Here is a 19,484-nt window from a genome sequence, read left to right as displayed (position 1 = left end):
TTTTATAAATAAAAAAAAGTAAGCTATAATCTAAGTAGCATATATAGTACTACATCTATATACTATATACAAATATAGTTTTTTTTTTTTTTTGCTCAAGTATATACCAATATAGTTATCCCTAAAAATGCTGCGCTTTCAGTTTATGCTCTTTATCTATTTAATTTTTTTTAAACACCTTCTTTATCTGACTATCGTGTTGAATTATTATATTAATTTTTTTAATCATAGGACAGAATTGAATTTATCATTTCAATAATATATTTATTAAAAAATATATTCACATTCATCCTAATACTAATTTTCTTTGAAATTAAATAAGTAAATGCATCTTAAAGTCATAATTATTGGTAATGGTTTATTGTTTATCTAACTCTTAAGCTTATCTCATTAATGTTAGCACTCAAACGTTATATTTTTTTTTCTTTATCTTCATTTTACGCATATGTTTTGCATTCTACGTAATAATTTATTATCATTTTTTTTTGTTCATTCTATTAAAATTTATTATATGGTTGGTTTGACATTCCATGGAATATGCCTTTCTTAAGTTTTTGGGTCTCTTCTTTTTTCCCCTTACCTCTATCCTGTTTCCTAGGGACGATATGCTTTCATGGCTCGCACTTATTTTATATTTTATTTTAGGTAGTGTTACATTTTTAAATTATTTAGACGTGTTAATACTTAATAGTACCTTATACCTAACATGACGTACGTACCTCCACGTATATTTTTTTAATAACAATAACCTCCACATTGTCATATCATTAAAGGATGATCACTACTTAAAAAACAATTGAACGCAAAACCATTGCTATTGATTATAAATGCGTGTCATGCCTTTCATTAGGGCTTAGTTTTTTTTTGTTTTGTTCATAGCACTAAACTGGTATAGATTATATTTAGAACTCTTTACGCAATAAAAATAATATTATTATGCATCCGTAGAATTCATGCAATTCCACTCGTTAAAGAAAAAGGGTGAAAAAATAAAAAATGTTGCACTATGGCTTTTCTCTCTTTCTCTGGAATTCAGCGCAGCACACAATCCAATTTTGTGTTGGAAAAATCAAAAGAACAAGAAAGATAAAATTCCGAATCCAATTTTGACTTCCACGTGCGTAAATTCTCTCAGAAAATATCGGCCGTCAAAATCCAACTTGATGACCATCCAACGGCTACGATGATCTCAGCTTGCGGTCTCTCTCTCTCACTTACCAAGTTGGCCGTCTTGACTCGTGTCAGGGTCTTTTTAGTCAAATCGCAGTAGAAACTAATACCGCTCAAAGTTCCAACAAAAATAAAAACTAATACCTCAAAGAATGGCAGGGCTGTAATATCTCAAACGCCATGAGGGGTACAACCGTCACGGCCGCTAATTAACTGCGATGGCGGGAGCGGATCAGGGAAGCGGATATTCGAATATCCAAAAGGAATTATCCGGAACGAAGAGAACATATTCCCCTCCCCGGGCCCACGCGCCACGTAGGCGAACGACTAGATGACGTGTCCGTATCGTTGGTTTGCGTTTGTCGCTCTTTGCGGTGAATCAGCCGTCGCCACGTGGCGCAGCCATGCTTGGCTCTGTTTCGATTTCGAAGGCGTGTCCCGATAGCGACAATAGGGACTATCTTAATGGGGTCCTTTGGGAAACAACTTGGAAATTTCATATGCGTCCATCAAAAAATCGACATAAAAAAGGAAGTTTCATCGTTTCAATAATTCTTTTTTGGCTGTTTAGAAATAACTAATTTTAGCCTCATCTGAGTTATCTCTTTAGCTCGTTGCTTAGTTGCATTGATTGATCTGCAGTTTCGGCTGTACAATTACTGCCTATATAAAATTATTTCCGCGTAGCACATAAAATCAATCATTATATCCCTAGGGACTTAATTTGACAGATTTACGAGTTTTTTTTTCTTGTCAAAAGTATATTTGAAGAGCAGTCTGTAGATTAGTTTGTTGCATTGATGTATTGTACACAATACATCTATTACTCTATACGGTAGATGAAGATTTTTTTTTTAATAAGATAACTGTAGATTATTGGAGTTAATTTCATTACACATTGTCACACTCACATGGTCCATGGTTTTTTTTTTTTAATATCTCTATGCTTATCCATAAGGTGTCCCTTTAAAATCAATAGTATGAGCATGGCAACCAATTTATTCTGAGAAGTTTACACTTACAATTACAATTTTATTTTTCTTGTGCAAATTTTTTGGTAGTAAGGAACAATTTAGGGATTTTGGGCTTTTAATTTTACTCTTATTGGGCTTTCGGGACTTGGACTGTAAAAAATTGTAATAAGTGGAAAATGACTACCGTATTATGGGATTTTTGGAACTAATCTAAAAATAATAATGTGTGTAAAGATCGAAAATAAATTTTGTAAGTTTTATTTAAATTTGTAAACTGTTTTGATCTATTTTTAGTTTCATTTTTTTATAATGAAAGAAAATAATTGTTTCCAATTGTAAAAAACACTATTATTTAAAATAAGCAAAAAAAAAAAAATTGAAAATATTGTGTCATTTTCCCACTTAATAAAGCAATGTCTACATATGATTTTGAGGTGTAAATCTTTTTTTCTTTTTGGCTTGAAATGTGTAATGTCTCAATCACAAGGCCATGTCCTAGCTGCTATCCATTTGAACAAAACTCGTATCAAATTCCGATGTAGCATTTATGTTTCATATCGTATATAATATTTTTTGCTTGCCTTTTTTTATTTATTCCTCGAGAACTTTCTTTTTTCTTCTCCAATTATCTTATAATTAACAAAATATATAATTAAAAGTTTAGAGGCAGGGATGTTGCGGCATTTACACGCTAACCTAAATAAATTTGATAAAAAAAATAATAATAATTAAAAAAAAAAAAAAAAAAAAAAAAAAAAAAACAGAGGGTCGATTTGATATAAAGTAGATGCAGAGCCATCGTCTTCTAAAGCCGTGTGTAAGCCAAAGGAGGATAGGCCACTTCCAATATTTGAAATAAAACAATTGCAATTATTTATTTTACTGAACGATCGCATTTCTTATGGACCCCAAAAAATAAAACATCTATTTCCATTCCACTCCACACAAGTTCATGGTCACTAATGCCCATGACATTAATTCCAAACTCCAAAAGTTTTGATTGGAAGAGAAAGGAAATCGATTTTGAACACTACATATGAGTTTTGTGAAATGGACCGAGAGATTTAGATTTAGCAAAAACCTTTTTACCATGATAAGGACTTGGGAGTTGGGATATTTGCAGCTATATGTTGAAGAGAGTAAATTTTGAAGTAGCTTTATTCCTTATAAAAAAATAAAAACAAAAAAACAAAAAAATAAAAACATAGTACCGCACATTATTTTTTATGACTCACTTGAGTATTAGTTTAGTATAGGAGTTGGGATAGTAACAAATTAAGATTCCATTATCTTCGTCATCAAGCTCCAAGCTCTTGCATAGTACAGCATAAACAATGAATTAGGTTCGCAAAGTAAGTGGATAACAAAGTGACAAAACATATAAACTAATGATCTGTTAATAAATGAAGAGTTGTAAATCACGTTTTGAGTATGATAAGCAAAAATCTATATTAAAATGAAAACAGTTTAATAAGTGGAGTAACGCACGTTTAGAATACAAATCAATATTTATTTTCTAACAAAACAACTTGCCAATTGCCATGCATGCTTACAGTGAGCTAATAAAGATGTTTCCTCATAAAAAGGGATCCCCATAAAAAAAAAAAAACAAAAACAAAAACAAAAAAAATCAACTTGCCATTAGATATAAATATATAAGTGGGCCTAGGCGGAGAAAATCATGTAAGCCCATAAATAAGATCCATCAAGTTCATTGGCCCAATTAATCTAAACAGCCAATTATCAAATTATGATATCGGCTAATAAAGTACATGGTTAAGCCATTAGAGAATTTGTGACAAATCGGTCACGGAAAAAGATTTCGTGACCAATGATAGACTTGTCACGACATTTCTCCAATTTCGGTGACGGATTGATCACGAATTTTAGAATTTTGTGCTCATTTGATCATAAATTATAGAATTTTTGTTACGGATTGGTTCAAACTCTCACGAGAACATAAAACTACAAGAACATGAAAAGAACAAAAAAAAAAGCAAATACATGGTTCAATACTTCATGTTCAAACAATACAAAAATTCACACAACACAACATTCTTTTCTTCTTTTCTTTTTTTATCTTTCCGTGGACGACTGCGCTGAGTATACGTAGAACCGAACTCTATAGAACGATTCACGCAATACAAAGAATTATTTTCATTCTCTTGATTTTAGTTGAAACCGTGATACCCAATCATCAATTTGCACACATATGCTGCAAACAAACCTTTTAATTACAGTAAGAAAAAAAAAGATATAAATCATGCACAATCACTACAAATTTCATAAACCTCAAACTTATCCCTTATGGCCATACTAATAAAACAACAACGAATCTCCATTTGAACTGAACTCAATACAAAGCCTTATTTTCTTTCTCTTGCAATCATTGAACTCCTTCTCCAAGACCCTCAATTCATTCCTCAGTCGGACCTCCTCGGGCTTCATAGACATGTTTGTTAGAAGCGTGTGAAGAATCGTGCACCGAGCTATCACCTTCTTCTTCATGCTGATCGAATTCTCTGGCAATACTTTCGCTAAACACGTGATAGGTGTGAGTGAAAAATTGGAGCGATCCCATGACGTCAGCGACAACGTAAATGCGAAATTGATACATGAGGATCGTCACTACGCCGACGAAAGATTTCGGAAAAGTGGAGGACTTCTACGTTCGGAGCATGAAATTGGCGGGGAAGATGGAAGATGGAAGATGGTGTATGGAAGTTTTGTGGGAGTTTCGGTGGGACAATTTATGGTGCTCAAAGAGCTTTAGCGCGACAGCGTCGAAGACCAGCGACAGCACCGCCAAGGACTATGCCGAGGTCATCCGTGCCGCCTTGACCAAGAGCTACAGGACCAGAGTCAACGTGGACGAGATTCTCAGGCAAGAGTAGATTTCAGAGGATTTTTTATTTATTTATCAGATTGAGATTAAGAAGATGAAAAAGATGGATGGAAGAAGAATGAGAAGAAAAAGAAAACAAAAGAAAGAAAATGTTGATTTTGATAAAAAAAGAGTATCGAGTTTTTGCACGTGTTTTAGTAATAGATGTGTCAAATTTTGAATTTTGGTAAAATAGCATGATAATATTTAATATTAGTGTGGATATCATTGCTAATAATCTAATTAAACATATATATTGTGCATGATCTCACCGGGTACATAATGCAAACTTCAAATCCAACCATTCACGGGTGCAAATTTAGTGGCAAATTTAATGGCATTTGCTAGACCAAGTGGGACAATATTTTCCTTCAAAAAATTTAATGACACTATTTCACTTCAAAAAATTTAGTACGACATTAGTAAAAGATTGAGACTATCTCCTTGACGTCATTGAATTTCAAGCCTACAGGTATAGTAACTCATATTTATAGGATTAAACTTGAAAGCTAAAGATATATTTGATTCCTTAAAAATCATATACGGATTTGAAATGTTTTTATAATAGTTAACTTAGAGATAACCTCAAAAATAGTTGCAAAAATACATGCCTCTAAAACCTCTTTAGAAGATCTTGCCCTTTAGAACTTAGGGATATTGACGTTAATAATACCATCTCAATGTCAATTACCATATTTAGCACAAAACTCAAAATTTGACACATGTAGTACCTAGACCAGTAGGTAAAGACTATTATACCCTCGAAACTAATTTAAACGAAATAAACCATCCCAACTCAATTTTCTCCATTTTCCCTCGCACACCTACACCTCTTCATCTTCTCGATTTATCTATCTCCCTCTCTCTCTCTCTCACGATTTTCAAACTTCCAAGCCCTCCCACATTTTCGCTCTCACGATTTCACTATCTCTTCCTCTTCCCTCCCACGATTTCGCTTTCTAATCATCGTCCTCTGTGTCTCTCTTTCTCTCCTTGTCCTTCTCTTTCTCTTTCTCGCTCAAAAATCACGACGACCTAGCTCAACCCAGCTCTCGGCGAAGAAGGCGCAACCCACCTTTGCTCGACCCAGCTCTCGGCGACCCAGGTCTCGGCGGCGAAGGCGCAACCCACCTCTGCTCGACCCAGCTCTCGGCGACCCACTCCTCGGCGACCCAGCTCTCGGCGGCATTCACTTCGTGACACCCTGGAAAAATCGGGAAGTGTCACGAACTGGATTCACTTCGTGACACTAGTGTCACGAACTGATTCACTTCGTGACACCCTGAAAAAATCGGGAATTCAACAAAAAATACCATTTTGACAAACAAATCACACTCAAATACAATGGAACCTATTTCAACATGAATCAAAACAATTAAACATGTTCTTGTATATTAAAGATAAGAAGAACTTACCAAAATTTGTTTGAAGAATTTTGGATCTTTGATTTGAACGAAGATGAGCTTGGATCTTTAATATTGAACAACCACTTTTGATTTTCAGAAAACAAATTTCAAGCTTGGGTTTTAGATAAGTTTATCATTATTACATTGAGAGTTGAGTTTCAAATGGGTTTCAGAGGAAGAAGAAGAGATTCCGGCGACAATGTGTGCAGATTCCGGCGAGAAAGAAGAAGAAAAACGTTGGGTTTCAAATGAGTTTCAGAGGAAAAAGAAGGAAAACAAAAAATATCATCTCAGTTTTGTTGGACGTGAGGAAGAAGAAGGAAAACAAATGGGTCTCAGTTTTTTAGCGTGAGAAATTGAGTTGAGAATAGGCTTGGGGGTAGTTGGATCAACATTTATTTCTCTCGCTAAGTTTTGGTATTATTTTTGTCACTTTTTTTATTTGGGACTAAATATGGTAAGTGACATTGAGATGGTATTATTTGTGTCAATTCCCTTAGAACTTATATTAAAAATTAAATCAAGTAGTATCGACACTATTGGCCAATAGCGCCACCATATCATGTAACATGCACTGCTATCATGCTGCTGCTATATCATGTTTTTGACCAATAATGCCGTCTCAAAAAAAAAAATTGTTTTTCAGTATAACCTTGTCGTTTTCCGAACTCAGCGTTACCATTAGAATGTCGTTTTCCACTGAGAAGCAAGGCAATAGAAGAACCAATAAGGCAATAACGCAAAGATTTTACGGATTTACTCATTAAAACTGAATTAAAAAAAAAAAAACCCACCAGTCCTCACATTGATCACTCATCCCATACAAAAGAAAAGCCATAGCATTTGCATGTACTTCACTCTTCATTATCGCCTAATGAATCTAAACCCAAACACACACACACGTCAAACCATATATAAAAGCTATAGTTTCCAACTTCATTCACACTACTCGACGCTGACATGGAAAACATCAGACCGCTCTTCTTCCTTGACCTTCGGAACCATCACCTTGAGAACGCCGTTCTTCATCTCCGCCTTGATCTGGTCCGTCCTGTAAAGCTTCTCCGGCAGATCTATCCTGCTCGAGTACCTCCTCCGACCGCCGTCGTCCTCTTCCGCTTCGCCGCCTTCCTCGCCTCTGATCGTAAGCGTGTTCTGCTCCACAGACACCTTCACGTCATCCTTTCCAAGCCCAGGCATGTCAACCCTAAGCATCAGAGCGTCGTCGGTCTCCTTCGCCTCCCATCCCCGTCCGCCGCCGCGCGCCGCGGCGGAGAGGAACGGCGAGTCCACGAAATGGTCCATCAGGTTCAGTACCTGGCTCAGGCTCCTCGTCGGAGACAGAGGATCAAACACATCTGCAGAACAATCAGTTGAGCGTCGCGAATTGAGATCGGAATCGAAATCCACAGTGATTTGCGTGTGGAATTTAGGATTTACCTGAAAGGAAATCGTTGCGGCGAGGTCGGCGATCGCCGGCGTCGAGGCTCCGATCGCCGTCGTCGTGGTCATACTGGCTTAACGCGTTGGTGTTGAAGCGGCGGGAAGCTGTGGCTGCGGCGGCGGTGGGGCGGAGAAAAGAGGTGAGGGAAGATTTCGCGGCGAGGTTGGAGGAGAGGATTCTCTTCAGAGCAAGAGAGGACGCCATTTCTGAGTGAGGAAACAGAGAAATGAGTTGAGTAAGATTAAGATTTCAGTGATGAAAACGAGCGTGTTTGTGAAGATATTTTTCTGAGCTTTGGATGATATCTTGGAGAAGAAGTTGGGGGGTTTATATACTGAGCAAATTGGAAGTGTGTGGAAGGTCCGAGAGAGAGAGAGATATCTCATTTCTCGGGGGTATGTGTGTAGTATTTTCTAGAACCGATGTGTACGGATGAACAATACGATGTCGTTTTCAAGCATGCATGACGTTCCAGATTTTTCCATTATTTATGCGTATGTAGTGTAGTGAGAAGCATATTTTCTTTGACAGTTATAACAAGGTTTTTTTTTTTTTAATTTTTTTTTTATCATTGTCTATATATAAGTTTGTTTGACGATTATAATAAGCTTGCATTGAGTTTAGAATGGGTATACAATTATTTCTTTTGAAAATCGATTTAGAAAAAATAACTCAATATATTCAACAATACTAAAGTCTAAATAAATTTTAAGATAATACATATAAATTGGAATATTTTTTTAAATTGAACCTTTATCACTTAAATTGACCGGTATATCAAATGAGACGGATTCAAAATAACCAGAGCCTAAACTTGAAAAGATGATCGATGGTATAATTCGATTTTGTGATTTCTGTAATTTTTTTACTTAATTTCTTTCTCAAATTGGCCCTCTAAATTTCAAGAGAAACTATAAATATTAAAATATAATTATTTTTCTTAAGTATTCAACCATTATGATCAATAAGCACTTTTCTAAATATTTGTTATCGGGAGGTCTCTTCTTACGTGAATATATGAGTTCAAGTTCTCGCAAAAACAATTTATAAAATTTTTTTGTGATCTAAACTTCAAATATGTAATATAAGAATGAAAAATAGTGAAAAAAAACTTATATAAATACTTTCTTGTTATAAAAAAAATAGAAATTTCTTTGTTTCCCAAATCCTCAACTCTCGTCGTACTCGTAAGTTTACAGTCGTTTCTTTTTTCTTTCTGGTCGTTTCTTGTCTTTAACTCATCCTATATATATATATAGATTTCATATTTTAATAGACCCCACAAGTTGTTTCATAAACCAAAATGACCCCAAAAGTTTAAAACATTACATGTACACCCTCCTCCTTCACTAAAACACCATCACCAGCCCCTCGAACTGTAAGAAAACAACACAAAGAGCGATCGAAAAAGCTCGCGAGCCAGCTCACTGGAATCGGACTCGGAGAAATGCTGGATCTAGGCCCGTTCTCGGGAGAGAGCTTCGACCCGAAGAAATGGATAAACTCGGCGAGTCAGACTCGGCACCCGGAGGAATCGGTGGAGAAGCAGCTTGTGGATCTGGAGATGAAACTTCAGATGGTTTCAGAGGAGATCGCCGCCTCTCTCAACGAGCAGAGCGCCGCCGCTCTCCTCCGCGTCCCCCGAGCCACTCGTGACGTCATCCGCCTGCGCGACGACGCCGTATCGCTTCGCTCCGTCGTCGCCGGAATTCTCCAGAAGCTCAAGAAGGTATGGTTCCAATCGAATTTCAGTGCTTCATTTTTGTAGTCTCGAAGGATTCGGATTAGGGTGCTTCATAATTCGGAGCTTATTTGGTTTATTGAAAATTTGTCACATGAATTGATCAAGTAAACGGTTCCAATCTAAGAACTCTCCACTCTAGACGGTATGGCTCTGATCAAAGTTCAGTGTTTCGCCTTGTAATTTAGACGTATTCAGATTTGGATGCTCCAGAATTCGGAGCTTGTTCGATTGATCTAGAAATGCCGGAGCTTGAAAGATTTATCTTGTACAAATTTTAGAATTGGCATTGTTTTAGTTTGAGCTTGTTTGTTTCGGATTCGAACAGATTAGATTGCCTAGAATCAGATGACTTCACAGTATACTCTGCTGATATTGAAAATTGTCAATGTTAACATTACTTGAAGATTCTTTTCTCTTAGTTGTTAGCTCTGATACTAGTCTTGTTTTCTGCTTGATGACATTACTCGATATAATACTTGTAACATTGTTATAAAATTATCTGAATAACTCTACAGGCTGAAGGATCATCGGCTGAATCTATAGCCGCGTTGGCGAAAGTAGATACCGTCAAGCAGAGAATGGAAGCTGCGTATGAGACATTACAGGTTGAGCACTGCTAAGGATCTAACTCTTCATTAAGCTTTGCTCTCGAAATTCCCGTTAGCTCTGTTTGATTTACTTAAACTACTGTCTGATTCTATTGTCATAGGACGCTGCTGGGTTGACCCAATTGAGCTCGACTGTTGAGGATGTATTTGCTAGTGGAGATCTTCCACGTGCCGCCGAAACATTGGCTAACATGAGGCACTGTTTGTCTGCTGTTGGGGAGGTAATATCGTGTGCAATATTTTTACCATTTTTAGTGGTTTGTAACTTTCCTATTCAACTCTCTGCTTTAGGTTGCTGAATTTGCCAATGTGAGGAAGCAACTCGAGGTTTTGGAAGATAGGCTAGACGCAATGGTACAGCCGAGACTGACAGATGCATTATCTACTCGCAAGGTAACGTATCCCCTTATAGGTCTGATCGGTAATGAATTATATTTCATATGTGTATGGATAATGGGTCGGATAATTTATCAACTCTTATTGTTACTATGTAGGTTGATGTAGCTCAAAATCTGCGAGGCATTCTTATTCGAATTGGGAGATTTAAGTCGCTGGAACAACACTATACAAAAGTCCACCTCAAACCCATTAAGAAGCTGTGGGAAGATTTTGACTCAAAACAACGTGCTAACAAGTCTGAGGCAGAGAGGGTACCGAGTGGTATTTCTATGATGGTTTCATTCTCTAGCTGGCTGCCGAGCTTCTACGACGAATTCCTTCTTTATCTCGAGCAAGAATGGAAATGGTAAAAGTCTTTTGTGTCCACTTTCTTAATTGTATTACCTTGTTACACACACACTTAGGTTTGCCGTGTTCTTCAGGTGTACGATTGCTTTTCCTGAGGATTATAAAACTCTTGTACCAACGCTTTTGATTGAGACAATGGCAACAATTGGAGCAAATTTTACTTCGCGTATCAGCCTCTCAGCCGGAGACGTTGTTCCTGAAACTAAAGCTCTAGGAAAAGGTTGCTTAGATTTGGTTTATATATAGTGCATATTCAGTTCTACGATTTTTATTCACTAGTTATTTTTAAATTATCTGACCCATGTGTTCCTTTGTGCCTTCCTCAGGTGTATTAGATATTCTTTCTGGTGATATGGCGAAAGGAACTATGATTCAGAGGAAACATTTAGAAGCATTGATTGAGTTACACAATGTGACACAGACTTTTGCAAGAAATATCCAACATTTATTTTCAGATTCTGATCTCCGAATTCTAATGGATACCCTCAAGGCAGTGTATTTTCCATTTGACACTTTCAAGCAAAAGTAAGAACTCACGAATCCCTTAAAATAAATGTAAGATTAGAAATTTTACCTTATTCTCTTAAAGCTCTTGAGTGATGGTTTGGCGTATTTCCAGGTATGGGCAGATGGAACGGGCAATCCTTACCTCTGAAATCACCGGCGTGGATCTTAGAGGAGCTGTTACTCGTGGCGTGGGTGCTCAGGGGATTGAACTCAGCGAAACTGTTCGTAGAATGGAGGAGTCTATTCCTCAAGTTATCATACTTCTTGAAGCAGCTGTAGAGAGGTGTATAAACTTCACCGGTGGTTCCGAGGCAGATGAGCTCATCCACGCTCTAGATGACATAATGCTACAATATATATCTGCCTTGCAAGAGACGCTGAAATCGTTAAGAACTGTCTTTGGAGTTGACCACGGTAGCGATGGTGTTGGGTCGAAGAAGGATGCAGGTTCGGACAAGAAAGAACACAGCCAAGCTGCCCGGAAAGCTGACTCGGCCTCGAATGAGGAGGAATGGTCCATTGTTCAAGGCGCTCTTCAAATCCTCACCGTTTCGGATTGTCTGACCAGCAGATCCTCCGTTTTCGAAGCTTCCCTTAGAGCCACCCTCGCTAGATTGAACACGAATTTGTCGTTTTCAGTACTTGGTTCGAGCGCAGATCAAAGCTTATCACATGTTGGTGATAGTAGTAGCGGGGAAGCATCTGTGGTCGGAAGGGCTGCCTTGGATGTTGCAGCGGTACGGCTCGTTGATGTTCCCGAAAAGGCGCGGAAACTCTTTAACCTCTTAAATCAGGTAAATGATACTCAACTCAACTTGGAAACACTTCAACAACAACAAAAAAATGCTCCCAGAGGCTGGAGTTAGATGGGTTTATCTTGTCTTCTATTCTCTCTTAATATCTAAATAAGGACTTGTAAATCTCTTTGCAGTCAAAAGATCCTAGGTTCCACGCACTTCCTCACGCGTCTCAGAGAGTTGCGGCGTTTTCCGACACGGTGAACGAGCTCGTGTATGATGTACTCATATCCAAAGTGAGGCAACGGCTCAGCGATGTCTCTCGATTGCCGATATGGTCAGCGGCGGAGGAGCAAAGTGCGTTTCCACTCCCAAGCTTTAGCTCATACCCTCAGGCATACGTCACAAGTGTCGGCGAATACCTTCTCACTCTGCCCCAGCAGCTGGAGCCACTTGCCGAGGGCATATCCAACAACGATGCCAACAACGAAGAGGCTCAGTTCTTTGCCACTGAATGGATGTTCAAGGTACGAACTTCAACACAACTTCACCAACCCCTTCACGTTAAAACATGACCAACACAGTTAGAATATTAGGTCACCTGAAATTATGCCCTCTCTCTCTTTCTCTCTCGTGATGCTGAACCCGGGATGATTTAGAACAGAAATAGATCTTTTCATTGATAAGCAATACGAGTTGTGAGTAGGCCTATCTCTCTGTCTACACTACTTGCCCAGTTCTCCCATGAATAAATAAATAATAAGGAAAAAAATAAAATCTCATGGGTTCGGGTTTTTTGAATAACATAACCAGGCGTTTGTTGATTTGATATAAATATATCTCTTGGGCCTTGTTTTAAAAAAAAAAAAAAAAAAAAAAAAAAAAAAAAAAAAAAAATTAGAAGTAAAATAATCATAATAAACCCACACATCTTGTGAAATCTGATCTGAAATTATTGTTTGACCATAATTTTGTATGTTGTAAAAAAAAAAGTCATGAAAGAGATGGGTTGAGGGATATACTTGAACCAATATGACATTGAATATTTGAAAACCTTATTTTGATGAAGGTCGCGGAAGGTGCTACGGCACTTTACATGGAGCAATTGCGGGGCATACAGTCGATAACGGACCGAGGTTGTCAACAGCTATCAGTCGATATCGAGTATCTCAGCAACGTCCTCTCTGCTCTATCCATGCCCGTCCCGCCCGTGCTCGCCACCTTCCACACATGCCTTTCCACATCGAGAAACGAGCTGAAAGAACTCGTCAAATCAGACTCTGGAGATCACCTCGATCTTCCCACCGCCAACCTCGTCTGTAAGATGCGACGGCTGAGCTTGGATTAATCCACTTTTTTTTTTTTTTTTAAACAAAGGAATCAATATACAATCCTCTGTTCGATACAATAGGGATCTTGACCAATTCGTTTTCAGTTCACCATGTTGAACTTGAAGAGCTGTGTTTCGAGTGTATAATCCCCTTTTACTTCATTTATTTTTAAATGTACTATAATTTCAGGTTTTATATCAGTGAGGTGTCGTCTCGTTTCTCTTATGTATAGTGCCCTTTTACCTCATTTGTTCACCATCTTTGGTTTAATTCATACCGTTTTAAACAGAAGTGAGAGAATCCATAAACTTTAACGAAAATGATTTTCATCGGCACTGGACCACTGATGCGAAGAGGGAGTGGGACCCAGGTTGCGGAGGATCCTTATTTTGGTAGTGAACATACATTATTATTACTAAAAATGAATAGAGGACGGTTGTGAGATATTTTTTAGTCGGACACAAAGGTGAAAAATGTGTATGGAGCTATTTAATTGATTAAATTGATTTTTCAGTCATACAAAACAACGGCTTAAAGAGGAGCCAATGACTTGCCTTCGAAAGTAGTTACAGCCCCAAAATGTTTTTTTTTTCCTTCCAAAAATTATCACGAGAGCAACGTATACAATATTTACTCATAATTCATTTACTGCCAATTAAAGCAGAACTAACAATGTTGGCATCTATCTGGGGAAAATTGTTACACTGCACAAAACCATCCATTCCTTGATAATAAGCCTTCGAGATGCCCTTAGCCACCGACGTACCTTCTTTATCAAGCTATTCCAGATTTGCCGCCGCTAATTCAAACTTGGAAGTTATTCAGCACTGATAACTGTTCGACTTTCTCTGTCGACAATGGAGGCGGAGGAGCGGGTTTTACCTCTCGAGCAAGACTTTCTCGTTCTCGCCTTACTCTTCTGCCCCAATCCATCACCTGTATCAGTAAATTATACAAATCAGATTTATAAATAAAAATAAATAGTGGTCCTTTACCCGTTATGCACAATTCAGATACTCATTGATATCGAGGGAAAGTCAACAAAATTATGCACAAAACTCACCCAAATCGCTCCGAGCATTGACAACGAACCACGTACGCTCCGCAAACCTCTTTATCGTCCCAAGTCACTTCTTTGAAACCTTATTTTCTCTCTTCGTCGAAGCACCTTCAAACTAATCATACACCTTTTCTCCACAAACTAAACCATGTAAGCTCTAATAGTCCACATTTTATACTTGAGACTTGTCGTCCTTATTCTGAGCCCCCGAAGCTCTCTGGCTCTTCTGTTTCTCAATCTCGTTGACGAGGAAATCCAAGATGGTGTCGGTGACACGGTTGGGGAAACACCCCTCGTCGACCATCATTTTCAAGAATCCGTGAGCCTCGTTGAGCAACCCGGCCTTGGCGTGGACCTCGATGAGCGTGTTGTAAGTCACAACGTCGGGCTCGATTCCGCCGCTTCTCATCTGCTCGAACAGCCTCGCGGCCTCTCCGCACCGACCGTCCTTTCCGAGAGCGTTGATCAGCGTGTTGTACATCACGAGGTCGAGAAACCCGCCTCTCTCCTCAACCAGCCTCTCCAGCACCGCGCTCGCCAGGTCAGCACGCCCGAGCTTTCCCAACCCTTGGATTATCAGGTTGTACGTCGCGATGTCGGTCGGGCATAGCTTCTCTCCCATGGCGTCGAGAACGTTCCAGGCCTCGTCGAAGTAACCCCTCTTCACGAACGAAGTCATCATCGAGTTGTAGGTGTAGGTCCCGGGCTCGGCTCCCATGTCGCTGAAGATCTCGAACAGCTTGCACGCCCGGCTCAGCTTTCCCTTCGCCAGCAATATGGAGAGGAACGTGTTGACCATGTCGACGTCGAAAGATCCGTCCCCGACCCGTTTCGCTCTCGCCAGAGTGAACCGATGAGTCGGCGGCGACGGGTCGGAGGATAAGATCCGATCGGCCAATCTATCCATGTGAAGAGACGTGGACCAAACGTCCTCTTCTGCTCGACTCTTATCTTCTCCTTCTTCTTCTTCTTTTTCTCGTTGTTCCTTGCGGATCGCGGTCTCGGCGGATCGTATCAGACTCATGATCTCGCTGAGTTCGCCTTTGGACGGGAACATCGGAGTGTAGTCCTTGGCCTTGCTCTGCGGAGCCTTCATCAGGGCCTCCATGTCGAACTTCCACCTTAGAACCTTGGTGAGCAAGTTACCGTCCCTGACGTGCTTCACGAGCTTGTCGATGCGGTCCCACTGGCCGCGCCGGTACAGCCCTATAACCAGAGCGGTGATCGTCACGAGATCGACGCCGAACCCTCTTCCCTCCATCTCCTCCACGAGCTTCAGAGCCATCGGAACGAGGCCTTCCCTGACGAGGCGGAGCACGACGATGCTGTACGTGACCCCGTCAACGCACCGCCCTTTCTCGTCGCTCTTGAGGTCGAGGAAGAGCGTGTAACCCGCCTCGGCACGCCCGTTCTTGAACAGCCCGTCGATCACGATGTTGTGGGTCCACGCGGACGCCCTAACGCCGCGCCAGGTCATCTTCTCGAACAGTCGACAGGCGTCGGCGAGCCTCCGTGCCTTGAAAAGCCCCGAGAGGAGGGAATTGTACGCGACGGTGCTCGCGCGAAACCCGTTCCGTTCCATCTCGTCGAAAACCCTCACAGCCTCGTCGATCTGGGAAGATCTCGAGCAGCCGTGGAGGAGGATCCGGTACGTCGACTCGTCGGGCCGGTGACCCGACTCTTTGAGCTCCTCGTACACCGTCACGGCGTCGCTCACTTTCCCGAGGAAGCACAGGACGCGGAGAAGCGTGTTGTAAGTGAACAGATTCGGACCCACCGAGCCCTTCATCTCCTCGAAGAGCCTCATACAGGCGCCGAGATCGCCCCAGCGCCCGAAAGCGTCGATGGCGGTGTTGTAAATATAAGCGTCCGTTCGAAACCCTTCTTTAGCTCGTACCACGTCGAAGACCCTTCTGAACTCTTCCCTCATTTCCGACTTTGCGAGAGCGACGAGGAGCTCGTGGCAATGGGCGGGGTTGGGCGGGTCGGGGCAGTCGTGGAGGACCTTGGAGATTACGGATACGGCGAGAGGCAATCGATTCTTCTTCGCGAGGGCGGTGATTACGGGGCCGTAGGCTCGGGAGTCCAGAGAGACCCCGAGAGCCTCCATGGCTTCGAGGGTCTCGATGGCGGCGGGGAAGTCGCCGGAGCGCGAGAAGGAGCGGAGGAGCGCGAGCAGGGCCGGGCGTGACGGGGCAGCGGTGGCGGTGCCAGCGTGGCGGAGGAGAGAGAGGGCTTCAGAGGAGAAGCCGGAGAGGGTTAGGGTCCGGAGAATGAGGGAGTACGAGGTTGCTGACGGGGCGGCGGGTGAGTTGGCGCGGAACCACCGGAAAAAGTCGAGCTTTTTCGAGGGTTTGAGTGAGTCAGATCGGAGGACTCGGAGGAGGATCGAGTCGGAGAAAGGAGGGAATGGCTTTTCCGGGAGGAAGAGGGTCCCGGAGCGGGACAGGGTTTTGGTCAGCGAAGCCGCCACCAAAACTTCAGACAGCGAAGCTCTCCCATGGCCGATCATCACTCTCTTATCTAATGGGCATGTGAAAAGCTTACTCATTTTCCAGATACGAAGTCCTTGATGGTTATTCAATTCAAATAGCTCCGATTTTCAGGATAGGAAAAATCACAGTACTCGGAACACCTGAAAAAGCTTCTTATCGTCCCAAGACGCTTTTTTGAAACCTTTACTCTGTTCGTCGGTCGAATTCCGAGCTATTTTCGACGAAACCAGCCCAAAGATAAAAAAATAAAAAAATAAAAAAAAAAGTCGAGTTAAAATTACAAAAAAATACAAGGTACACGAAAGCTCATTGAATCAAAGAAATATTAAGAATACCGAAAACTACAGGAATCGGATTTTGATTGGGAATACCTAAGCCGATGAGTTCGTCGAGCAGAGCTCTCTGAGCGTCCATTGTTAAAATAATGAATAAATAATTTAGGGTTTGATTATTGAAATAGAGGATCGGCTTTCGGGGAAGTGGATGAGGAAATGACCTAATTAAGAGGGATTTACTACTTGCTAGGTAATCAATGGCGTAATGAGGAGGGTTTTTCTTAAGGCCTTTCTTAGGGTTTGGTCTGAATCGGTGAGAGAGAGAGAGAGAGAGAGAGATCAGAGCACAGAAACTTTTCCCTCCATTTTTTTCCTCGAGTTTAATACATGTTCTCTTTGTTATCCTGGCAATGGTTGTCGTTGACTACTTCGTGTATTGTCGTCAAACACGATTTTATGTCGTTTTTATGTGAGCGCCCTTGACTATCTCGTGTATTATTGTCATTTCCCTTCTCGTCAAACACGATTTTATGTCGTTTTTATGCGAGCGCCTGACCGTAGCTTGCGTTACCAACTCTATATCACAATTCACAAGTATATTATTAGTCATATTCTTAATTTCTTACAAGTATATATTTTTTTTTAGAACAAGCAAGTATATCATTATTTATTAGTCATCTATACTTCGTAAAACTGTTTTTTATGTCTAAAATTTATCATTTGATTATTTTTTTTTGCACCTTAATTAATTTAATGATATAGTAAAAGTAATATTGTCACGGTTGTTAAAAAAATTATCATTATCTATATTTTTATTGACTTTTTGTTTGTTGATTTGCCAAAATAATTCATTCATAAATTAGTTTGGGCCATCATTCCTAATACCATGATTCAATAAAATATTACAAAAAAAAATGAGTTATATTATGTATTTTTCTTTGAATAGGTTTATAACTTTATATTAAAATATTAAAAAAAAATGTTGTTCTCTTTTATTTGATAATTATGGTTTTTATTTTTATTATATTGAGAAGAAAAAAATTCAGAGAGACGTATTAAATTTTGTAGTTTTTATATATTTATGTATCAAAAATTTCAAACACTAAATCAGTTTACCAAACATTTATCAACTTTTGACCAACACTTTTTCCTTTCTAAGAATTTCGAGGACAATTATTTCAAAAACACAAGCAATGCCAAAGTACGTGAGAATTATGGTATATTATTTCCTTGTATCCATGCAAGGGGTAAAATTATGAGTTAACCAAGTGCTAATTACTCGATCATGCTGACTTTTTTTTATATAAAAAAAAAAAAGCATATGAATACTCGCACTAGTATCTGTTTAAACAAAAATAAATAAAAATTTCTCTTAGTTATATTCCATTCCACGCTTGGGAGCAAGGACTGAACTACCACTTACAATGAAAAATTTATCACATTTTAACTATGGCCTTCAAATTAATTTAATTTTGAATGTCAGACTATTACTAATTTTATCATTCAAAACTAAACACTTGAAGTTATCAAAATGGACACAGCTATAACTATTTTTTCTTTCATTATTTTTAAATATTTTAGAGTTTATTTTTTATAAATATTTATTGACGATATATATAAGCACTATATATGTCATGTCCATGTCATCCAAGGCATGACTTGAAAACTAGATCGTGTCAAAATTGAAAGTAACGACAGCCTTGAAATGTTTTTTTGTTTTTATTTCGATCATTATCACAAGACCAAAGCATTATTATTTAGTTATACTTCAATTTATGCTAATCAAAGCAGGTCTATCAATGTTGACATCTATTTCCAATCATTATCGTCCAGTCAAATTGGTAAAAAAAAAAAAAAATGGTTACCCTGCACAAAACCATCCATTTCCTTGATGAAGCCTTGGAGATACTCTTGGCCACGGAGTTATTCAGGATTTCCAGCCACTACTCCAAAGTCCAAACTTACAAGGGTTATAAGAAACAGCTGATAATTAAGATTTACCTCCAGTAACCTGATTCCGATAACTTCGGCTCTGTAATTCTGAGTCTCGGTGTTTTCCCGGCGCTTGTTTATGAATTAAAGTTTTTGTTACTCCTAAAGGA

At 39.5% G+C, this 19,484-nt stretch overlaps 3 protein-coding genes across 3 annotated transcripts; 1 reads left to right on the top strand and 2 right to left on the bottom strand.

The window, feature by feature from the left end:
- Positions 1-7,169: 7,169 nt before the first annotated feature.
- On the bottom strand, positions 7,170-8,194 carry LOC149379911 (HSP20-like chaperones superfamily protein). The gene is made up of 2 exons (XM_089602227.1): positions 7,875-8,194; positions 7,170-7,792 (listed from the first exon to the last, which is right to left on the bottom strand). The coding sequence occupies exons 1-2, from the start codon at positions 8,080-8,082 to the stop codon at positions 7,380-7,382; spliced, it is 621 nt and encodes a 206-aa protein (XP_089458353.1). The 5' UTR covers positions 8,083-8,194; the 3' UTR covers positions 7,170-7,379.
- Positions 8,195-9,246: 1,052 nt separating this feature from the next.
- On the top strand, positions 9,247-13,777 carry EYE (conserved oligomeric Golgi complex component-related / COG complex component-like protein). The gene is made up of 10 exons (XM_089603069.1): positions 9,247-9,607; positions 10,138-10,227; positions 10,332-10,451; positions 10,522-10,623; positions 10,725-10,975; positions 11,052-11,197; positions 11,304-11,502; positions 11,597-12,278; positions 12,416-12,748; positions 13,291-13,777. The coding sequence occupies exons 1-10, from the start codon at positions 9,326-9,328 to the stop codon at positions 13,567-13,569; spliced, it is 2,484 nt and encodes an 827-aa protein (XP_089459195.1). The 5' UTR covers positions 9,247-9,325; the 3' UTR covers positions 13,570-13,777.
- Positions 13,778-14,038: 261 nt separating this feature from the next.
- LOC149379909 (Tetratricopeptide repeat (TPR)-like superfamily protein) lies at positions 14,039-19,446 on the bottom strand. The gene is made up of 4 exons (XM_089602462.1): positions 19,248-19,446; positions 17,479-17,958; positions 14,616-17,318; positions 14,039-14,488 (listed from the first exon to the last, which is right to left on the bottom strand). The coding sequence occupies exon 3, from the start codon at positions 17,161-17,163 to the stop codon at positions 14,785-14,787; it is 2,379 nt and encodes a 792-aa protein (XP_089458588.1). The 5' UTR covers positions 17,164-17,318; positions 17,479-17,958; positions 19,248-19,446; the 3' UTR covers positions 14,039-14,488; positions 14,616-14,784.
- Between the last annotated feature and the right edge of the window lie 38 nt (positions 19,447-19,484).

Source organism: Urtica dioica, chromosome 12 (assembly GCF_054948205.1).
Source record: "Urtica dioica subsp. dioica isolate 48M chromosome 12, U.dioica_male_clone48M_v1_H2, whole genome shotgun sequence".
NCBI lineage: Eukaryota > Viridiplantae > Streptophyta > Magnoliopsida > Rosales > Urticaceae > Urtica > Urtica dioica.
Note: the sequence above shows the minus strand (reverse complement) of the source record. Positions and strands in the feature narration are given on the sequence as shown.

Excerpts from the sequence above, each read along its gene's own strand:
- LOC149379911 (XM_089602227.1), bottom strand. The coding sequence starts at position 8,082 with ATGGCGTCCTCTCTTGCTCTGAAGAGAATCCTCTCCTCCAACCTCGCC. Across the intron at positions 7,793-7,874 it reads CCGCAACGATTTCCTTTCAG|ATGTGTTTGATCCTCTGTCT; the intron begins GTAAATCCTAAA and ends ATTGTTCTGCAG.
- EYE (XM_089603069.1), top strand. The coding sequence starts at position 9,326 with ATGCTGGATCTAGGCCCGTTCTCGGGAGAGAGCTTCGACCCGAAGAAA. Across the intron at positions 11,503-11,596 it reads TTTGACACTTTCAAGCAAAA|GTATGGGCAGATGGAACGGG; the intron begins GTAAGAACTCAC and ends GCGTATTTCCAG. Across the intron at positions 12,279-12,415 it reads TCTTTAACCTCTTAAATCAG|TCAAAAGATCCTAGGTTCCA; the intron begins GTAAATGATACT and ends ATCTCTTTGCAG.
- LOC149379909 (XM_089602462.1), bottom strand. The coding sequence starts at position 17,163 with ATGAGTAAGCTTTTCACATGCCCATTAGATAAGAGAGTGATGATCGGC.